The sequence below is a fragment of the Ipomoea nil genome, unplaced genomic scaffold (genome assembly GCF_001879475.1).
Source record: "Ipomoea nil cultivar Tokyo-kokei standard unplaced genomic scaffold, Asagao_1.1 scaffold2805, whole genome shotgun sequence".
Lineage (NCBI taxonomy): Eukaryota > Viridiplantae > Streptophyta > Magnoliopsida > Solanales > Convolvulaceae > Ipomoea > Ipomoea nil.
The window spans coordinates 1,845,927-1,865,669 of NW_017619233.1; the positions used below are offsets into that span (position 1 = coordinate 1,845,927).

The 19,743-nt window shown below is 34.0% G+C and overlaps 1 protein-coding gene across 1 annotated transcript; it reads right to left on the bottom strand.

Annotated features, from left to right (window-relative positions):
* Positions 1 to 7,542: 7,542 nt before the first annotated feature.
* On the bottom strand, positions 7,543 to 12,255 carry LOC109158045 (LRR receptor-like serine/threonine-protein kinase GSO2). The gene is made up of 11 exons (XM_019305864.1): positions 11,698 to 12,255; positions 11,413 to 11,568; positions 11,198 to 11,287; positions 10,943 to 11,017; positions 10,674 to 10,820; positions 10,507 to 10,590; positions 9,754 to 9,900; positions 9,561 to 9,644; positions 9,304 to 9,465; positions 9,043 to 9,189; positions 7,543 to 8,861 (listed from the first exon to the last, which is right to left on the bottom strand). The coding sequence occupies exons 1-11, from the start codon at positions 12,053 to 12,055 to the stop codon at positions 7,543 to 7,545; spliced, it is 2,769 nt and encodes a 922-aa protein (XP_019161409.1). The 5' UTR covers positions 12,056 to 12,255.
* Positions 12,256 to 19,743: the final 7,488 nt, after the last annotated feature.

Below are 19,743 nucleotides of genomic sequence, written 5' to 3' on the forward strand. Positions count from 1 at the left end.
AAATGACATTAAGGCTGTCTTCCAATAGCTATAACAGCAGGCCACTACCTGGGAATTGAATTCAGAATTCAAAAATTGGAATTAATAGACAATTAATTCTGTAACAGATGAATTCAATCCCCTCAACAGTCAGAACTTTCGGGTTCCAAACCGTTAGCGTACAGGGTTCGGTCACAACTTTCGACCTCATCCAGTTTCGGCCCTTGCACCTTTCATGGACTCTGTTGCACGAGAGTTGTGCTCTCGGTGCACCACAACCTCTCGTGCTCTCTTGTAGCACGAGAGTAGGTGCTCTCGGTTCGGTTCTGCCCGAACCAAGTGGCTATACCAGTTGGAAAATGATACCGAAGTTTGGCATAACTTAGCCCGCAAGGCCAGCCAATTTTCGGACGACATTCGTGCCCCCAGCCCGCAAGTGCACCACAAACTCTCGTGTAGCACGAGAGTAGGTGCTCTCGGTTCGGTTCTTGGTTGAAATAAACTACACTTCTAACTCCTTTGTGAAAATATCCGCTAGTTGATCCTTGGTTGAAATAAACTACACTTCTAACTCCTTTTTGGCTACTTTATCGCGAACAAAATGATAGTCAATCTCAATGTGCTTCGTGCGGGCATGAAACACTGGATTGGCACATAAATAAGTAGCTCCCAAATTATCACACCATAGTCGAGGAGGAGGCGCAGGCGGGATGCCGATTTCATGTAACAGAGAAACGAGCCTTATAACTTCTGCAGATACATCAGCGAGTCCCTTGTATTCTGCTTCAGTCGAAGAACGTGCCACAGTCCGTTGCTTCCGACAAACCCAAGATATAAGATTACTGTCGAAGAACACAGCAAAGCCACTAGTAGATTTGCGGTCATTCGGATCGCCAGCCCAATCTAAGTCAGAATAGGCATGAATATCCATAGATATAGACCGAGAAATACGCAGGCCAAGATTCAGGGTGCCTTTGGCATACCGCAGGACTCTCTTTAGAGAGGCCCAGACTGTAGTAGTGGGAGCATGCATATGTTGACACAATAGATTAACAACATAAGATAGATCCGGACGAGTTACCGTAAGATACTGGAGAGCACCAGCAAGACTCCTGTATTGTGTTGGATTGGCATAGGGAACGGGCACGTCGTCTGTGATTTTCGCAGAAGAGACAGGCGTGATTACTGACTTGCAGTCCACCATGCCAGCGCGTTTGAGAATATCCTTCATATACCGTTGTTGGGATAAAAGCATACCGCCAGATAATGGGACAATTTCTATTCACAAGAAGAAAGAAGGCACACCCATATCACGAACCTTAAATTCAAGTGCTAATTTATCAATATTTATGCTAATGGGCCTTCCGTTTCGGTCATATCTAACAATATTTATGGTTAATTTCTTAACTATTTCATCTGTTTTAAGCTATTCCTTTTGTTCTAATGTTTCGCCCCCACTGAACAAAATTTCTGGGTCTGCCACTGTACACAAGATTTGTGGATAGCCAAAGTTGAGGAGAAATTATAGATTCCAATAGATTCTTTCCAAGATCTAGATACTGAAGAAGTTGTAGGTTTCCTATGGAATGTGGAATCTTCCCTTGAAATGAATTATTGTATAGATTTAGTACCTCAAGGCTAGTGATGGAGCCAATTTCTTCTGGTATTGCCCCCGTGAAGCTGTTATTCCTCAAGTTCAGAAAAGTGAGCTTAAGGAGGCTGGTGATAGCAGATGGTATCACTCCACTCAAACTATTGTTATTGAGATCGATGCGAGTAAGATTAGGAAGTGAGGAAAAACAGAGTGGTTCAAGTGTACCTCTGATGTTTCTATGAGGTAGATTCAGCTCTGAAACGGATCCACCCGAGTTGCAGATGATACCCTCCCAACTGCACACATTTGAGAGGTTTGGTTGTTGACAGACCAGGAAGAATCCAGTAAAGAAGTAGATGATGATAGGACATTGATCTTCCATTGTAAGAGAGCTTCAGCTTCTTCTTTGTTTGCATGTAAAGGTGCGGTGTTTAATGCATGCAAACAAAGGATGTGAAAAAGAAGAGGGAAAATGGAGATTCCCATCATGCCTTAATTTGGTAAAGTGGTTAATTGATAACAAGAAGCAATGATTCTATGTGATCACATATAATGGATTTATAAGGAATATAATGGTTCTATTTTTTGGGATTAAAAAACTTGTAAGACACATTGTTTTTGCCAAAATCAATGTATATTGTCTAACTTGTTTGTTTTTGAGTGACAAATTTAAAAATATACTCCGTAGCATATGACAACAATATAGCTAAATCCGGAAAATTATAATTTCTATCCCTTCATAATATGTCAATTATCAATGTCATCCTAAATTATTAGTGATGTAAATGTTTGCTCTCAACTTTTAAAACGGTTCATATAGTGTCCTCCCGTATTGTAAATGTTGCTCCTCAATTTTCAAAATGATACATATATTACCCCTCTCATATCGTACGAAAAGGGCAATATATGTACTGTTTTAAAAATTGAAGGGCAACATTTACACCACTAATAATTCAGGAATGACATTAATAATTGACATATTATAGAGAGACATAAATTACAATTTTCCCTAACTAAATCTGTTAAGTAGCTTTCCCAAGACTCCGTGCGTGAGAACAAACACAAATTGTTACGGCCGGTCATGGAACTAATTTCAATAACTTGTATCTCCTCTCTTAAGTGATCCAAAGGAAATTCAATAAATTTATGTACATAGTAGCTAGCTAATAATATCAAAATTTAGTTATTTAAATTCAGAATCTAACATATATGTTATATGTAGTGGCAGATGGTGGGCGGCAATACCCAACTCAAGCTCACTATATATGTTGCTACCCATTTGGATTCTTGTGTAGTATTAAACTATTAATTCAGGCTGAAACGGATACCCTTCTGTTTGTTTTCTGGTGTTTTCCTTAAAGAATATTTTGCAAATTATACTTGTAACTCAACGATTGATAAGTGAAAGCTATTGTAACTCAACGATTGATTCACACTATCAGGTGTACGAATTTTAGTTGAGACTAGCATAATAGGTCTACTTGAAAATATGAAGATAACAAGATGATCGAAAGATGATTGAAGACGAAAGATGGATTGAGCAACTCTTGGATAGACATCTTTCGACAAAATGGATCCCTCATCATAAGTCGAAAGATAAGGACAATCTTTCTAAGATCTTCTCCGAGAAAACAAGTTTCGGAAAAACTTGTAAAGACAACTCTCATTTAAAGTGAAGCAAGAAGAATGTTGTCTCATGAATGGGCAATCATTCGGACAAAAGGTGTCCTAGGAATGACTTTCACAAAAGACAAGGAGCATTAAAAGGCTTGTACCATTTTGTCAGAGAACACGGACAAAAGCTATAATGCTTTTGGCTCCAACGGCTACACAGTACAAGTGCATTAATTAAATGCTTGTTGCCCACTGGTTAATACACGTTGGATTTTAAGTTTGAAATCTTCATCACCCTCCAACGGATGATTTTTTCCACCTATAAATACCTCTCTTCACCATTGAAGAAGGTGTTGGTTATTCTACTCTTGCTATTCATAGAAAAGCTCTTCAAACAGTTTTCATCTCTCAAAGCTTTTCATAACCTGTGATTTTGTGAAGTTTTTAAAAGGGCTCATCCATTTTCACACTTCACAATTTGAAGAAGTCTTGCATATTTTCAAGTGCATATTCATCCAGATATCAAGACAAGGCTTCAACATGTTGGAGAAACACCAGATTATCTTTCCAACATCTCAACTTACGAAGAAGTTGATAGAGGCGGAGTAAACTCAATGAGTTGAAAAACTTATCAAGTGGTTGTCTGTCCGGCTTAGTGATCAAGGAAGTCAGCTTGAAGTAGTTTGTACTAGGAGTGATAGTGCAAACTCTTTCACGAGTTGTGAAAGAAGAGTGGAGTAGGCTTCGTTAACAGCTGAACCACTATAAAATTTCTCTTTCCATATCTCTTTATTTACTACTTTATTGCTTTCGTGCACTGCATATCATATTGACCAAACGCTAAAAGTTCTAACGAAAAAGTGCAAAGCATATCTAAGACGAAACCTTAATTCCGCTGTGCATCGCTCCGAAATGAGCAGCTTTGAAAAATCGATTAGAGTCTATTCACCCCATGCCCCTCTAGACTCTCTTTAGACTCTACCGAGACCAACAAGTGGTATCAGAGCGGTTACCTAGTACGGTAAACGTTTTGCTTTACTGCCTGGTAGATCTCTTTTGCAAAATCTATTTAGGTTAAACTGCTTTTTCGTCTTTGCACGTATTTTCTTAAAAAAATGGAAAGATATCATGCTAACCGTTCTAGGCCTCTTGCTTTTAATCTCTCTAAATTTATTTGATGATTGGAAAGTCAGGATGCAGGCTATCGCTCGACTATTCATGACGAAATGTGGGACGTGGATACCTAGACTAATAAATTAAGTCCCTAGGCTCTAATACCAACTGAAAAAGCTCGTGGATCTTGAATGTAAGAGATAACCTAAAGGTTTCTAGTTCTTACTAAGTTTTAACTCAATTATAAGCTAGACTAGCTCCAGGATCTACTCCAGACAGAATAAAGAAACTAAATATAAAAGCAATAAATGGAACCGTGCACCAGGAAATGTTCATGCAGTTCGGAGCCTCACTCCTACATCTACAGGGCCACTCACGTCAACCCAAATCCAGTAGATGAACAACAAGAGTACAATAATAGAGTACATTACACTCTAAAGTATAAACTACAACTACTCCAGAACCTACTCCAGCAACTCAGTGGACTTGACGTGCAGGCTATCTTCTCCGCAACATGAACCCGTTGTGAAACTTTCTTCACCCGTAAATATTAAGCCAATAACCAGAATAATATAAGTAATAACCAGAGTAAATAGTCTTGTCAAAGTGAAAAATAAAATGCTAAACAAAGTAGCATTTTATAGAGATGTTGTAAAGGCTTCCTTGATCCGAAATCATACAGATCTTAATTCCTCACTTTATGCTGCTCCTCTTGATTTAAAATACCGTGTAAGTAGGGTCTTGACTTTAATGAAATGTTGAATGAGCTTCACATTTTCTGACCTACTTCCTGGCGCTGATCCAGACTCTACTGACCCAGTCACTAGACTTGATCCAGAAAGAGAACACTTAATTAGACAACTAATTTGAGCCAATTATAAGTGGGTTTAAAGTGTAACATTTTTACACTTACACTCATTATTAAAATTGTCAATGTAGGGCAATAGAACATCGTAACACACTTGATGCACTGAAAAGATGACGAGGCTACAACAATGCTGCAATCAATTTGGCAAACCTAGAAAATGAAGAAATTTCAAAATAGCCACCATTGATTTATTCATTTATCATGTATGTAAAATACTTATTGTGCATTCATTAAATATATTAGAACTAATATAAATTTACAATTAATTTCATCTTCTAGATCAACAACCTGCTTAGATTGCAGGCAAAATCAACACCATATCAACCTTCACAACAAAAATACTTGGTATATAGGATGTAGTCACTATTAAAAAAAAACTTATGCACAAAGTTGAAAATAATTTAACTCGAAGGTTAATATCAATTCAAAAAAAAATAAACAAACACACACACGTACACACACAAAATCAAGTACTACACTTATTCCTACTAATTCTAAAAATATAAATTTGAAAATGAACATGTTAAAAATGGATGTGGAAATTAGTGATGAAACTAGACACGTTGCAGCATCAATAATCGAACTATGTGCAGAGTCATTGTCGTTACTATCAAGTAAATAAGTTAAGAAAATAGAACAAGAGATACTACTCATGAACCTTATACAAATATAATAAATATTAATATTTTATTCAATTCTTTCACATGAAACATGTAGGGGAACAAACTACCACGGCAAAATATCAACAGACGCTTGCAAGATCAAGAGTTCATAGTACAACTAAGATCCAAGTCATATACACAACAAGGAAAATTCACAGCTTCCTACACCATAATCTCATTGCATGACGTTGTCATCTATGCTACCAACAGTAACCCAATTGCAAATAACACACTGCCAACAAAAAGTCAGAGGGCAAATAGTGAAGATGAAGACAATGACATTGACAGTGTTACTCAAAAGAAAATTAAGAATACTTTAAAAAATTCAAACTAAAAGTAGTATTTATTTAGACTATCGTTTTTAGACCAAGTATTTAGACTATCGATTTTACAAAGTTGCAAACATTTATTTTAATGACAATTATAATGAATTTCATCTACTATCTTGCATTCATATACTTTGAGTTACATATTTAAATAAACAAATTCGACATTCAATTATCTATGTATGAACTTCTCATATATATATACTTTCAAATATTTATTTAAATATAACATTGGGCATTAACTCATTCGCACAATGCATGTGTAAAATTAGTTTAAACATAAATATACAGTCCAACTATCAGTTTACTATTTTAATTAGAATAGAATCATGCATGTTTTAATTTAGTATCAGAGTCAATCCCACGACAAAGGTCATGAGTTGGAATGCCATCTGGATAATTAATTATTTGAACAACCCAATGGAAACGGTCTTCGAAAATGACCGCATCTATTAACTATTATAAAGATTAAATTTACATGTTCACAACACATTTAATCAAACTAAATACAGGACTATGAATATTTAATATATGACTTGACATAACCACTTACATACATGGACCTTAATAAGTTGAAACAATGAGTCCCTCCAATAAGGATTTATATATAACACCACTATTGTACCCAACAAAAACACAACATAAGATACACCAAAACTAATGTAGAAGACGTCCATATCAACATTATTACTTTCTTCACTCGCACAATCAGTGTCAGTGTTAAACAGTAATGGAAATGGAGAGGATGGTTGCTCTGTCCTGCTACAATTGACTTGTAATGGTGGCCCACAAAGATAAGGATTGCCCTCGTAACTGCTTTCGTTAAAGGTTGCAAATTGAGCTTTTGGCTCTGGTATAGCACCTGTTAAATTGTTGTATGCAACACTAAATACCTCCAACCATTTAAGCTTGAGCAACGTGTTAGGAATTTTTCCACTCAACATATTGTGTGAAAGATCCAAGCTCTCAATATTGTCTAACTTTGAGAATGTTTCTGGGATTGTGCCATTAAGATTGTTGTGTGACAAGTTCAATGCATGTATCTCAGTCAAGTTTCCCAACTCAAATGGAATTTCACCGATTAATCTATTAGCAGAAAGATCAATTCCAGACATTAATCTGAGGTTGTTGCCTGCATAGTAATATAAATTTCCCTTTGTTCTGAATTCCACCTTAGGAGGATCGTCATTTGTTGAGAATGGCGTATCATATGGAATCCCAACGCCGAAGGTGGTAAGTGGAAAATTGATTGCTGTGGATTTTTCATTAGTTACCTCAAGACTCATCTTACCCAGGCAATGGGGGATCATACTACTTAGTATGTTATTAGATAAATCCAACACACTTAATCTCATGAGTTGACATATTTGAATTGGAATTTCACCTTCAAAACGATTTCCATTGAGGAGAAGAATGCTCAACCCAGAGAAATTGAAGAATGCTCAACCCAGAGAAATTGTCTATCCATTCTGGAATTGTTCCAACGAAATCATTATGACTAAGATCAAATATCACCAAGGTAGTGCTTTTAAAAAATGCACGGGTGAGTTGACCAGAGAGTTGGTTTTTACTGAGGCGAACATGTTTTATGGACAATGGATTGAGACAAGATGGAATCGACCCTGTTAAGTTGTTCTCTGATAAGTCTAGAATAGAGAGGTTTTCTAGGTTACAAAACTCAGTAGGGATAGGACCTTCAAGGTGATTCTTGGACAAAGTGAGTTGTTCTAAACTTGTTATGTGACCCATCCATCTTGGAATATTTCCAGAAAACTTGTTGTCACTAATATCCAAAATGCGAAAGGGGATATTAGAAAGGCTATCCAATGTGGTGCCTGTGAAATTATTACCATCAAGATAGAAGCACTCTAGTGAGGATAAGTAGCCAAATTCTTGGACTATTTCTCCTTCCAACTTATTGTTTGACAGTTTTAAAATCTTCAATGAGGAACCACCTATCAACAACTCCTTAGGAATTTCCCCAGTGAATGAATTGTTTGACAAGTCAAGAAACAATAACTCTTTTGAGTTGCCGAGATAGGAAGGTATCTGACCCTCAAACAAGTTGTAGGAGAGGTTCAATGTCACAATATGTGAAAATGTTGAAGTTAAGTTGTTAGGAATTTTTCCACTCAACTTGTTGTTGGAAACATCAAATATCGACAAATCAGTGTTAAGATGTGACAACAACTCGAGGGTTCCTGTGAAAGTATTGGAGTTCATGAGAACATAATAAAGGTTTGTGTTGTTTTGTAGCAACCAGTTCGGAAATTCTCCCTCTAAACTGTTTCTAGAGATATCAAGGACACTTAAATCATGCTGGTAGTGAAGAAATGTTGGCAAATTTTGAAAGCCAGTGCAATTAGACATAGTAAAGAAATCTAGTTGGAACTTAGGAACCCAACTTTGCAACTCGGTTTCAGTAATTGCCTTATTTCCATTAGCACGAATGCCCCTAAGGTTGGTATGGTTAGCAAAGATGCTGAATGAGGTTGGGATTTCAAAGGAGTTACTCAAAATAAAAAGATATTTGAGTGATATGAGTGCCGAAAGTGGAGATGAAGATCCGAGCTTTCCAATAAACCTATTTTGAGAGAGGTCAATCTGGTAAAGAGATGTTAAATTTCCCAAACATGGTGGAAGTGTTCCGTCCAACTGATTTTCCATAAACCAGAGCTCTTCGAGTTTCCTTAGTTCACACCAACCTGTACACGGTAATGTAATTAGAGAAAAAGTTTTAAGTCATAGAAATTAAATGAAACAATATGCATTTAACTAGTTTTAAGGGGCTTTCAAAAAAAAAAAAAAAAAAACTAGTTTTAAGGGCTGTACATGTATGGTTACCCAAAACAAATGAGTATGCAAAAAAAAAAAAAAAAAAAATACCTTTATTAGGTAGAGTGCCTCTTAATTGTGTTCCACTAGCTGATAATACTTTAAGCGAGTTCATTGGTCCAATACTCTGAAGAAAGTCTTTGTGTAGGTAAGAGTAGTCAAGAAACAACTCTTCAAGGTTGCTAATATTTCTCAATGCTTACATATGCCACATACACATAAAATTAAAGATGATTAGAGAAAAGAAAAAAAATATATATATATATGAACAAAATATAATTTAGATGAGTCTAGATCTCTCATTTTTCTCACCATGAATTGCATCAAGGCTGGTAATGTTGTTATTTCGTAAACTGAGGCTCTTAACGGAAGAAAGTGTTGTCAAGAGCTGTAATAGCTTTGACATGTTGTTACACGTGATGTTATTTAAGTGCAACTTGAGATGACTGCTGTTATTAATATCTCTTGATACTCCTAATTTGACATTACAAAATGTAAAAAGATTAAGTTAAAGATACATTTTAAGAAAAATGACACATTTAATAATTATATAAAATCAATTCGATTACCTGAAGGACTTGTAGCATTCTCAAAATCCTCAAAAATACTGTAACTCAAATCTAAGTCCACCAAATTGTTCAAACCATTTATATCTGTAACAATTCAAGTTGATAAGTGCATTATTGACATTCTAGATGGGGCAAAGAAATGATGGTTGATATTGAATGAAATTAAACAACCAGATGTTTATATGCGATATACCTTGTATTTGCAGTGGTCCGTGAAAATCATTTTCAATCAAATACAGAAACTTCAGTGAAGAAAATCCTTTAAGTGATTTGAATATATTATTGTTAAGCCTATTGTTTGCTAAACCCAATGTCTCCAATTTCGTTAGTCTTCCCCCATCTGTACAAAATTGTGGATTATATTAGTAATAAATTTATGATTTTTCTTTTATTAAAATATCCTAATATATATATAGGTCTTGGTTCTCGTGTGGCAGCTTCCGGCCATGTAGACATGCAGAAAGATATAGACAATTTGATGACCTAAGATCAAGGGCTGGAAATTAATAAAAAGCAGGAAAACATGGTGACATTTTGATATATATATGGTGGTGCATTTAGATATGTTTGGTGGTACATTTAGATATGCTTGATGGTGCTTTGAATCCAATGCACTGTCAAGCATTCCCTTGTGCACCACAGACTAACATTTTGTGGTGCACCACAGACCACTACTAAGTGCACCAAGGACCAGAATTTAAGTACACCACAAAAATATACTTGGTGTAGAAAATTATAAAAATGCCACCACTTTGTTTTCTCATTTTCATTGATTTTCCTTTTTTCAACCGTTGAAATATATGAGATCATCCAATGGTCCAAATCTCTCCGCACATCCGCATGGGAAGAGACTGCCACATGTGATCCTATTTCTATATGTATATTGAATTCCTTTAAAAAAAAAAAAAAAAAAAAAAAAAAAACTTATTAGATAAGAGCAACAGACCTGAAAGGCTTGCAAATGTGTCAAAGCCCTCAATATAATTGCGATCCAAATATAATGCCTCTAGATTACTCAAGGAATATATGTCTGTAGAAATAGTTAGGTTTGTAAAGATTTGAAGAGGTAGAATATGTAACAATGCAATTACTGTTATTATATATGAGATGTACCATGTATGTGCAATCGCCCATGAATATCATTTTCAGTCAGATATATATACTTTAGTGAAGGAAGCCTTTTAAGTGATTGGAATATGCTCTTATTAAATCTGTTGAAGGATAAAGACAACATCTCTAATTTCTTTGGTTCTTCTCCGTCTGTACAAAAAGTTCAATTTTTGAGTCATGGTTAATAATAATATTTATCCGACTCACATATATATGTATATATATAGAAGTAATTAATTAGGAATATGTATGTATGTGTGTATATCGAATACCTTTAATTGGTCCAAAGCTTTGAAATTTGTTACTGCTTATGCATAGATCCTTCAAGCTGATAAAGTCTTTTAAATCTGTCCAGAAAGGGTACTTAGAATCTGAGGTTGTTAACAAGTTTAGAGGTCACATGCATGCATATTATATTTATGGAAAAAAAATAAAATAAAAACAAAAGAACCCAATGTATTAAGATAAATTCTTACATACACACACAACATAAATATATAATATTTTGAAATTAAAGATTAGTTTACTCAAAGCCGATAAGACGTTGTTATCTTCCATCTTGGTTGATCTCATGCTAAGGGTCTCTAGATTGCTTAATCCTGAGAGCCTTTCTTGACCTGTATTGTGCATATAAGATCAGATGAAATAATAATAATTTCATCATGTGAATTACACAACATACAGGAAATGAATATTGAGCTCATTATTTGACATCATAGGTGGACTGATTAAATAAGCATACCCGATTTATTTAGAGGTGAATCCAATGGATTCCCATCCAAATAAAGTTGCTTGAGAGATGAAAGATGATTGAGAGAAGATAATATATTGCGATTCAAGTTGTTATAGCTCAAACCAAGCACTTTCAAATCGCGAAGTTTTGACAGTTTATCAAAACCTGTTAACATATTATTGTTAAATATCAATATAATGAAATAGATTCTCTGGTAGCTAGTGGTATTTAAATACTACTAATTAATTAACCCTAATAAATCAAATTTTAAAGAGTTTTAGAAAGACGACTTACCTCCATTTTCAATTACACCAGCCAGGTTATTTCCAGACAAGTATAAAGAGTTGAGCTGTTTGAAAGGGAGAAACACAGTGGCATTGATATACCAATTCCCAACTCTTTCATCCCTTACGGAATAGAGATCTAGCCCAACCACTCTTTTCATGATATTACTACACGTTACCCTTGACCATTTACAACAATCGCTTCTTTTATCATCAACCCATGAAACTAGAGAACTTTCATACGTGTTGTTTGTTATGTGGGTTTTTAGATGTAATAGTGCAATCCTCTCTTCCTCGAAACATCCTAAAGAACCCCAAGTATACACAACCATCACCGAAACCACAACCCATAATAAACATTTCCCCATTTGAGAAGCTAAAAGAAACTAAGCATAGCTATAGAATCAATATAATTAGTTCCTGTGTTGTGACTGAGGCTACACGGATTCTTCTATAACCTTAGGTTTCTTAAATAAGGAGCAATTTAGTGCATATGAGAGCTACTTTATGTTGTTAGTTAGATAAAGATATGATGCAACAATGCAAACGTCCAAAATTACGAAATTGATATATTAATGCTCTAGTTTAGATTGTTCCACACGTTTATTGATGGAAAAGTAATTAAATATATATATATATATATATATATATATATATATATATATATATATATATATATAATGGGTATGTACGTCGTGGAAAATGAAGCTTGACTTGGAACGGAAATCCTTGCAAATCAATTGGTTAGAATTTAGAAGTCCGCGTACGCGTTTATATAAATTGATGGAAGTATGGCAGCTCTTTCCGGGACTCCAGCGCAGCCATTTCAGACAAAATTAAATGTATGTGTAAATCATATTAGAATTGACCAAATATCCTGTGATCAGATCCAATGGTATCAAGTTGCTCCCTTATATGGAAAGTGATGGGTTTTGATTCTTGTTGGAGGTGAGTAGTAGGTGTAAGATTTTCCCTTATAATATATATTGATATTATATATTAGGGCCTTAATTAAGTGGTGCAAGTTGACTAGGCTTATTAAGTGGTGTGGTTAGACTTAATAACTAGTAGTTGTTAGTCAACCAAACTCTGTGCCTAATATAATCCTGTATTGATGGGATACAGGATGGTTGTTGTTAGCACATTCAGTTACGGTACTCAGACCGCTCAGTAGACACCAATACACCATCTAGGGTTCTGAGTCAGGTCTGAGGCAAAACATGGCTGACGGTCTACCGTTAAGAGGCAACACAACAGGAACATCAACTATGGCTGGAGATCTACATGGCTACGCTTCCGCTATCATACGAGGTCAGGTTTCTCGTATACTATGGTTCATATAGTTAGACTATTGTATATCTAACATTTGGTATCAGAGCCTTTATAATCTCTGCCTGGTTGATTGTATTGCCTGAGAAAAATCAACATTAATTTCATATACATTAAGATTTTGTATATGGTTTGATTTTCAATTACATTCAATTTTTATATTCAAGATATACATGTAGAGATATATCTATTTGGTTTTGATATAACTAAACATGTTATTGCTTGTAATTGATTTTGTACGGTTGAAATTGCTTTTTAACTTTAAAGCATAATTTTGATTTTTTTTTCAAAATTATTGAATCTGGAATCTGCCCACGCACGCCTGCCTTCATTGTGGCTATGAGTTGGCTACTCGATCCGTTGCACGCCGGCATTAAGGAAAGGTCGCCGGTGTGTTATTTCCGCCGCCGATTTGTTTTGGCTAGGAAAAATCGAGGCTTTCCCACTGGTTTCGGACGCCGCCGGTGCTATGGACTCCGGTTGCGAGGAACGACGGTGCACAGTGTGGCTTTGGTGCAGCGATGAAGAGACACAGCGTAGCGACTTGGAATTGTAGGCGGCGGTGGCGTCGCGGGGAGGACGGTTGCGGACGTTGCCGCTGCAACAAGGAACGACGGCGGAGGTGGCTGGATTTCCGGTTCGCCGCTGCTGTCTTCCTCTCCATCAGACGGCGGTGGCTTCGGCCGTCACTGTTTCTCCTCATTCAGGCGAATCTTGTTGCTGCTCCGAGTTTCAGTCGCTGCTCCGACTTTCAGTCGCTGCTCCTGGTAGCCGCTGCTAGGGCGTCTGGTTGATTAAGCATGAAGATGATGATGATGGATTATGGACTGGGCCGGGTCTGGCCCAAGTGATGGCCAGACCTGGACCCTTATTAAAAAAAAATAAAAATAAAAATAAAAAAATGGCCTGCTTTGGTGACTTGGGCTTACTTTAGTTTTATTTTTTTATTGTTTCTTTCATCATCATATTTAGACTTCGTATTAATTGTCAATTTAAGTTTCCTTAATTCATTATTAAATTATCATTCAATTTGGGGCAAATATTAAGTTCTAATTTGCCGTTCGAATTTTAATTTAATGTTAAGGTGTATACTAAATTGCCTAAAGTATTGCAATTTATTAAGAAAATATGAATTAATAATACATTAATATGCAAATCCTAGCATGCTACGTATATTTATTAAATAATTATTTTATTATTATAATTATACATTTATAAAAGCATGCGTTAATGTTGGATATAGCATATTATTAATTCATAAATTCATTATTAAATATCATTCAATTTTAGATCCTTTGGCCAATTTTAGATATTATGGCCTGTTGAGTAGCTATTGGGACCTATCTTGGGTCATTAAAGTATGGATCCCACCATTTTGATTGATATTTTAATTATAGCTTCTTATAACATGTTTATTAAGTTTTGCTAATTACTAACTACCATATTTTGGTATTCATCGTTGGTAATAATATTAAGTTTTGGGTCTACTTCAGTATTAGACCATTTTCCATCCATGTTATAATTCACTTGGGTCATTGAGGTTTATGAGCCTAATTTGAGTGATTAAGTGCTATAATTATTGTCTTAGCCTGTTTTGAGACATTAAGGATTTAAAGATTTAATTGTTATTTTGGCCATTAAAAAATATAACTATTGTTTAAGTTGATTAAATTTTTAATCTATCAATAGTTTTCAGGGCCTTAATAATAATATTAAGTCTTTAATTTATGGCAAAAGCAATATAGTTGGTATATTGTCTATATAATGGTAATTTGGTTATTACCTAACTTCAGTCTCCCTAAGTATCATAATAGTCATGGTTAATTATTATGTGGTAAATTGAGATTAGTATTTGGCATCCCTTAATTACAGTTTTGCCTTTATTGTAGTTATTATTAATTGGCATTATTAATTACTGTTATTAAGTTTAGGGACTAATTTCATTTTATTACCTTCCATAATAATTATTATTTCATGGTAATCTGCTATATTTGGTACATTGGCATGATTACCACTTCATTTTACATGACTATTATATTAATGTTGGTAATTAAGTCCTACCAATAAATTTTTTAACGTACCATTCGACGCTGCATCGAGTTTATTGACACCGATAGTGAAGATTGGGAGAATTCTGGAGTCTTTTCTTCTCTTGTGGATCGTCATCATTGTTAGCGCAATGGGCAGATGCAGTTTGCATCATTAAGGTTAGTCATTAATTATCTTTTATGCTTGTTATTGATAATTAGTGCTACCGTTACGGTTAACCGCTAATTTGGACTAGTCGCATATTTTATCTTCAGGAAAATGGAAACATTAAAATGTGCATTACCATACTTTGATTTGTCATTATTATTAATGTTAATAGTGATTATAATGTTACTTATTGCTATTAATAATTAATTAATGATGACATTAATATTGTTATGGTATTCAGTTATGCACCTTGAACTGTTTCCAAATAAATTTATGTGACAATACTCCAGTTCAGAAAATAATTTTCTGGACATTAATATTTTTCGGACTTCAAATTTTATTAAGTTTTCAAAATTTTATCCGAAAATATTTATAAGTGTTAGCGATTTTAACCATTGTTTTTCCATATTTAGTCCCCTACATACATAATGTGATAATATTATTATGACTATTTATTGCTATTTTGGTTATTTGCAATTTTGCCATTAATAATAATAATATTATTATTAACTGAGTTATGGAGAGTGATTTTGAATCAATTTAGTAATTTTGGAAAATCATATTTTCTAGGCAATTGACTTTTGCCATTAATTCCATAATTCATTTAGTTCTTGGAATTATGATTTTAGTTCTGATTGTCCTTATTTGGTTAAGTATGAATATTTGGTATAAATTCATATTCTTTAGTTGGTTCATACTTTCTAGATTGTTTTATGCATTCGATCACATTAAGTGCATAATATTAAGTTTAATTATGCAATTAGGGTTTGTGAGATTTTAATTTACAAATGCTAGCATATCCTTTTGGTTTGATATTGTTTGAATTTGTAAATTCAGTTATATCTCATGAATCTGATCTTTATGCATTAAAACATTTTATCATGGGCTTACAGTTTAAAAAAATTCAAAGTATATATTCAGTATATTATTATTCAAAATGTTGGGTCTCTTTTGGTTTGAACTCATCGATGTTTGAATATTAAGTTTATACTTTAAAATCTCATATTGTAAATTGCTTTAAGTTATGCAATTTATTTGGAGCATATGAGTTTAATATTTAATTTTATGCATATTTGTCCTAAGCATAATATTCTGTTTTAAATTATGCAATTTTATTATGCCTTTAGCAATGCATACTTTGAGATGGAATTATATTAGTTCCTATTTAAGTTGGACTTATGCATAAACTTTAGTCGCGGTAGTGCCTAAATTTAAGCACGTTTAGTCCGCTATTTTTAGTTCACCATTTAAGCTTTAATCATAGGTGAACCCTACAGTTTTCTGGTGTATACCCTACAGTTTTAGGTTCATACCCCCAAACAGTTATACATTAAGTATATATGAATCGGGGAGACATACTAGTTTTAATGGCCATGAGTTAAGAACATCTTGAGCCACTAGTCTCCTTAAATTGATACTCTATTTAAGGAATTGGTTTTCAGTGAGACTTAGTCTCTAACCACCTTTCCTAGGAGTATATTCAGTTTTTCCCATCACAATTTGGTATAATCTGTTTGTCAAATTTTTAAGTATTCATTGCCAATGTGATTTTATTTCGGTTTATTAAAGAATAGCCAAAGCATCTTTAATTTACTGAAATATCTTGAGTTTTCAATCTTGGTTAATTAAGGAAATGCTACAGCATATTCAGCTACCTAAGATTATTAAGTTTTAATCACATAAAGTTTAGGCAAGAATTTGATAATTGTCTAGTGATCTTATAATTTTAATTTGGTTTTGGAGTAGCCACAACATCCTTAATCTGTTAAAATTATATATTAAGCGGTTTATTTTGATCACATAAAGTTTTGGACATATCATTTGTGATTAATTGTATGTAATATAATGAAATTTAGCCCACAGGCAATTTCGTTATATTTGTATGATTAATCAGGATGAAATACTGGACTACGGTCATAATTTTGCCCACAGGCAATTATGTATCGGAATGTAGTTTAGTAGTTTTATCAGTAACGATAGAAATAAATCAATTTATTTACTTTATGGTTATTTGTAAATAATTTCCAATTCTATCATGAAGTTTAATTTTATAATGTAAATTTAGGTCATATTTCTTAATTTGCCCACAGGGATTAAGAAAAGGAACATGATCTCTTAAGTTTTTTATCATAATGATAGCAATGAATCTTATTGACTAAAACTTTAGCCTACAGGCAAGTTTTATGTCATTTGATTCTTCAACTCATTTGATAATGGTTTCATCATAAATAAATTTTTCAGTTGGATCTAATTGAGTAAAACTTCAGCCCACAGGCAAGTTTTATGTCACTAGATTCTTCTGGCTCTTTAGTAATTGTGAAAAATATTATCATAAGGGTTTCTTAATTGGATTTAATAGAATTAAAACTTTAGCTCACAGGCAAGTTTTATGTCAATAAATCCTTCGACCCATTAGATAATGATTTTATCACAATTTCTTAGAGTTATAAATTCAGTTCAATTATAATTCTAAGTTTCATGATTTGCATTGGCAAAACATGTTTTTTCAGTCACTTCCCAAAATTTAGTCACTTCTATTAATTAATCCACGAATCTTGCTCGGTTCTTCGGACTAACTGTAGTAAGTTACGTGATTTGACATACCTCTTGGATTCCAATAATGATAAAATATATTTTTTGAGCCAAATTCTAACTTGGTTTTGAAAGATGTATTTTGTTTCTTTTAGTATGTCCAACTATGGTGGGGAAATATATCTTCATTATTTAGTTGGACTTTAATTGGAACCAAAAATTGATTATTTAGTATGTCCAACTAATGGTGGGGAATTATGTCTTCATTTGTTAGTTGGTCAATAAATCAATTATGAGTATGTATGTTATTAAGTTCATTTTATTAATTTCGCTGAAGGATGTTTTAATCAGTGGGAGTGATCATTTAGAAAAAGATCATTAAGATACTCCACTAAAGTTTATGGATTTAAATGGCTTCATACATCCTAAATTTGATTGTATGTCAGACAATAAGTCTAAATATTCCACAAATATTAATCTTGTATTCGTTCATATAAATTCATAAGTTCAAATTATTGAACATTTGGTTGTGCAACATATTTATGAAAATGTTGTAACCAAGGAATTTATTAGAACAAAAACATTTAATTTGTGGTGCACTGTCATTTAATAAATTCTTCAGTGATTAGAGTCTTTAGTTTCTTCAAAATTGATCCTGGGCCATTTCAGTTGTAAGGCTCAAAAACAATTTTGAAGAACATATAAGTAAGACTCATTATGTTCAGTTCATTTAAAATGAACATTGAAGTTATTTGGGAAGTTATGGTGTATGTTTAAGATTCCAAATTTATGGACTTAGACCTTTGGTTTATTGTCTAAGTTATTGGAATGTTTCTGTGACTTGACTATCTTTTGGCTATTTTTGATGAGTGGGAGTGACAGACGTGTCAACTCCATGCTCTTAGCTGTTAGAGATAGTACTTAAAGTTAACTTATAAAGAAGTCATGGAATATAGTTAGCATTATGCTAACATTAAGAGATCTCTACTTAAGGCATGCTTATAAAGTTTTAGAGATCATACAGTGTACTCTTTTGTACAATTTGGATGCGTTTTCTCATTCAGTTGTGCACATAATGTATTTTGAGAAACATCCCTTAAGGTACCGAGAATAAACATAGGGTTTGTTCATTAAGGACCTAAGTTGGAGAATTAAAATGCATGTGACCATAATGGATACTACTCTGATTAAATAGAGGACATATCACTATGATTCGTGTGTTTTGTTCTTTGATGATGGTTGTGCTAGTACTTGCACCAAGTGGGAGAATGTAAGATTTTCCCTTATAATATATATTGATATTATATATTAGGGCCTTAATTAAGTGGTGCAAGTTGACTAGGCTTATTAAGTGGTGTGGTTAGACTTAATGACTAGTAGTTGTTAGTCAACCAAACTCTGTGCCTAATATAATCCTGTATTGATGGGATACAGGATGGTTGTTGTTAGCACATTCAGTTACGGTACTCAGACCGCTCAGTAGACACCAATACACCATCTAGGGTTCTGAGTCAGGTCTGAGGCAAAACATGGCTGACGGTCTACCGTTAAGAGGCAACACAACAGGAACATCAACTATGGCTGGAGATCTACATGGCTACGCTTCCGCTATCATACGAGGTCAGGTTTCTCGTATACTATGGTTCATATAGTTAGACTATTGTATATCTAACAGTAGGTACGTGCTCACAACATAATTTGCCTTATAAAACTATCACAGTTATCAAAGAGTAGTTTAAATAGCAATTGGGGTGGTGCAAATAGAATTACCCTTTCCAAACCTCTCTTTAAATAATGAATTGAATGCAGTAAAATTTTAGACGTAGATTGTTAGATTTTTTTGATTATTTTTGTATTAGTATAAAAATTATTTATCTCAGTCTTTCGCCTGCTGAAATCACAAAATATGTTTTACCTCAAAGTCATACTCGATTAAGTTTCTTTCAAGATTGACATATCCAAGTTAAACTTGACTTGGAAAAAAATACTGCCTCTGTTT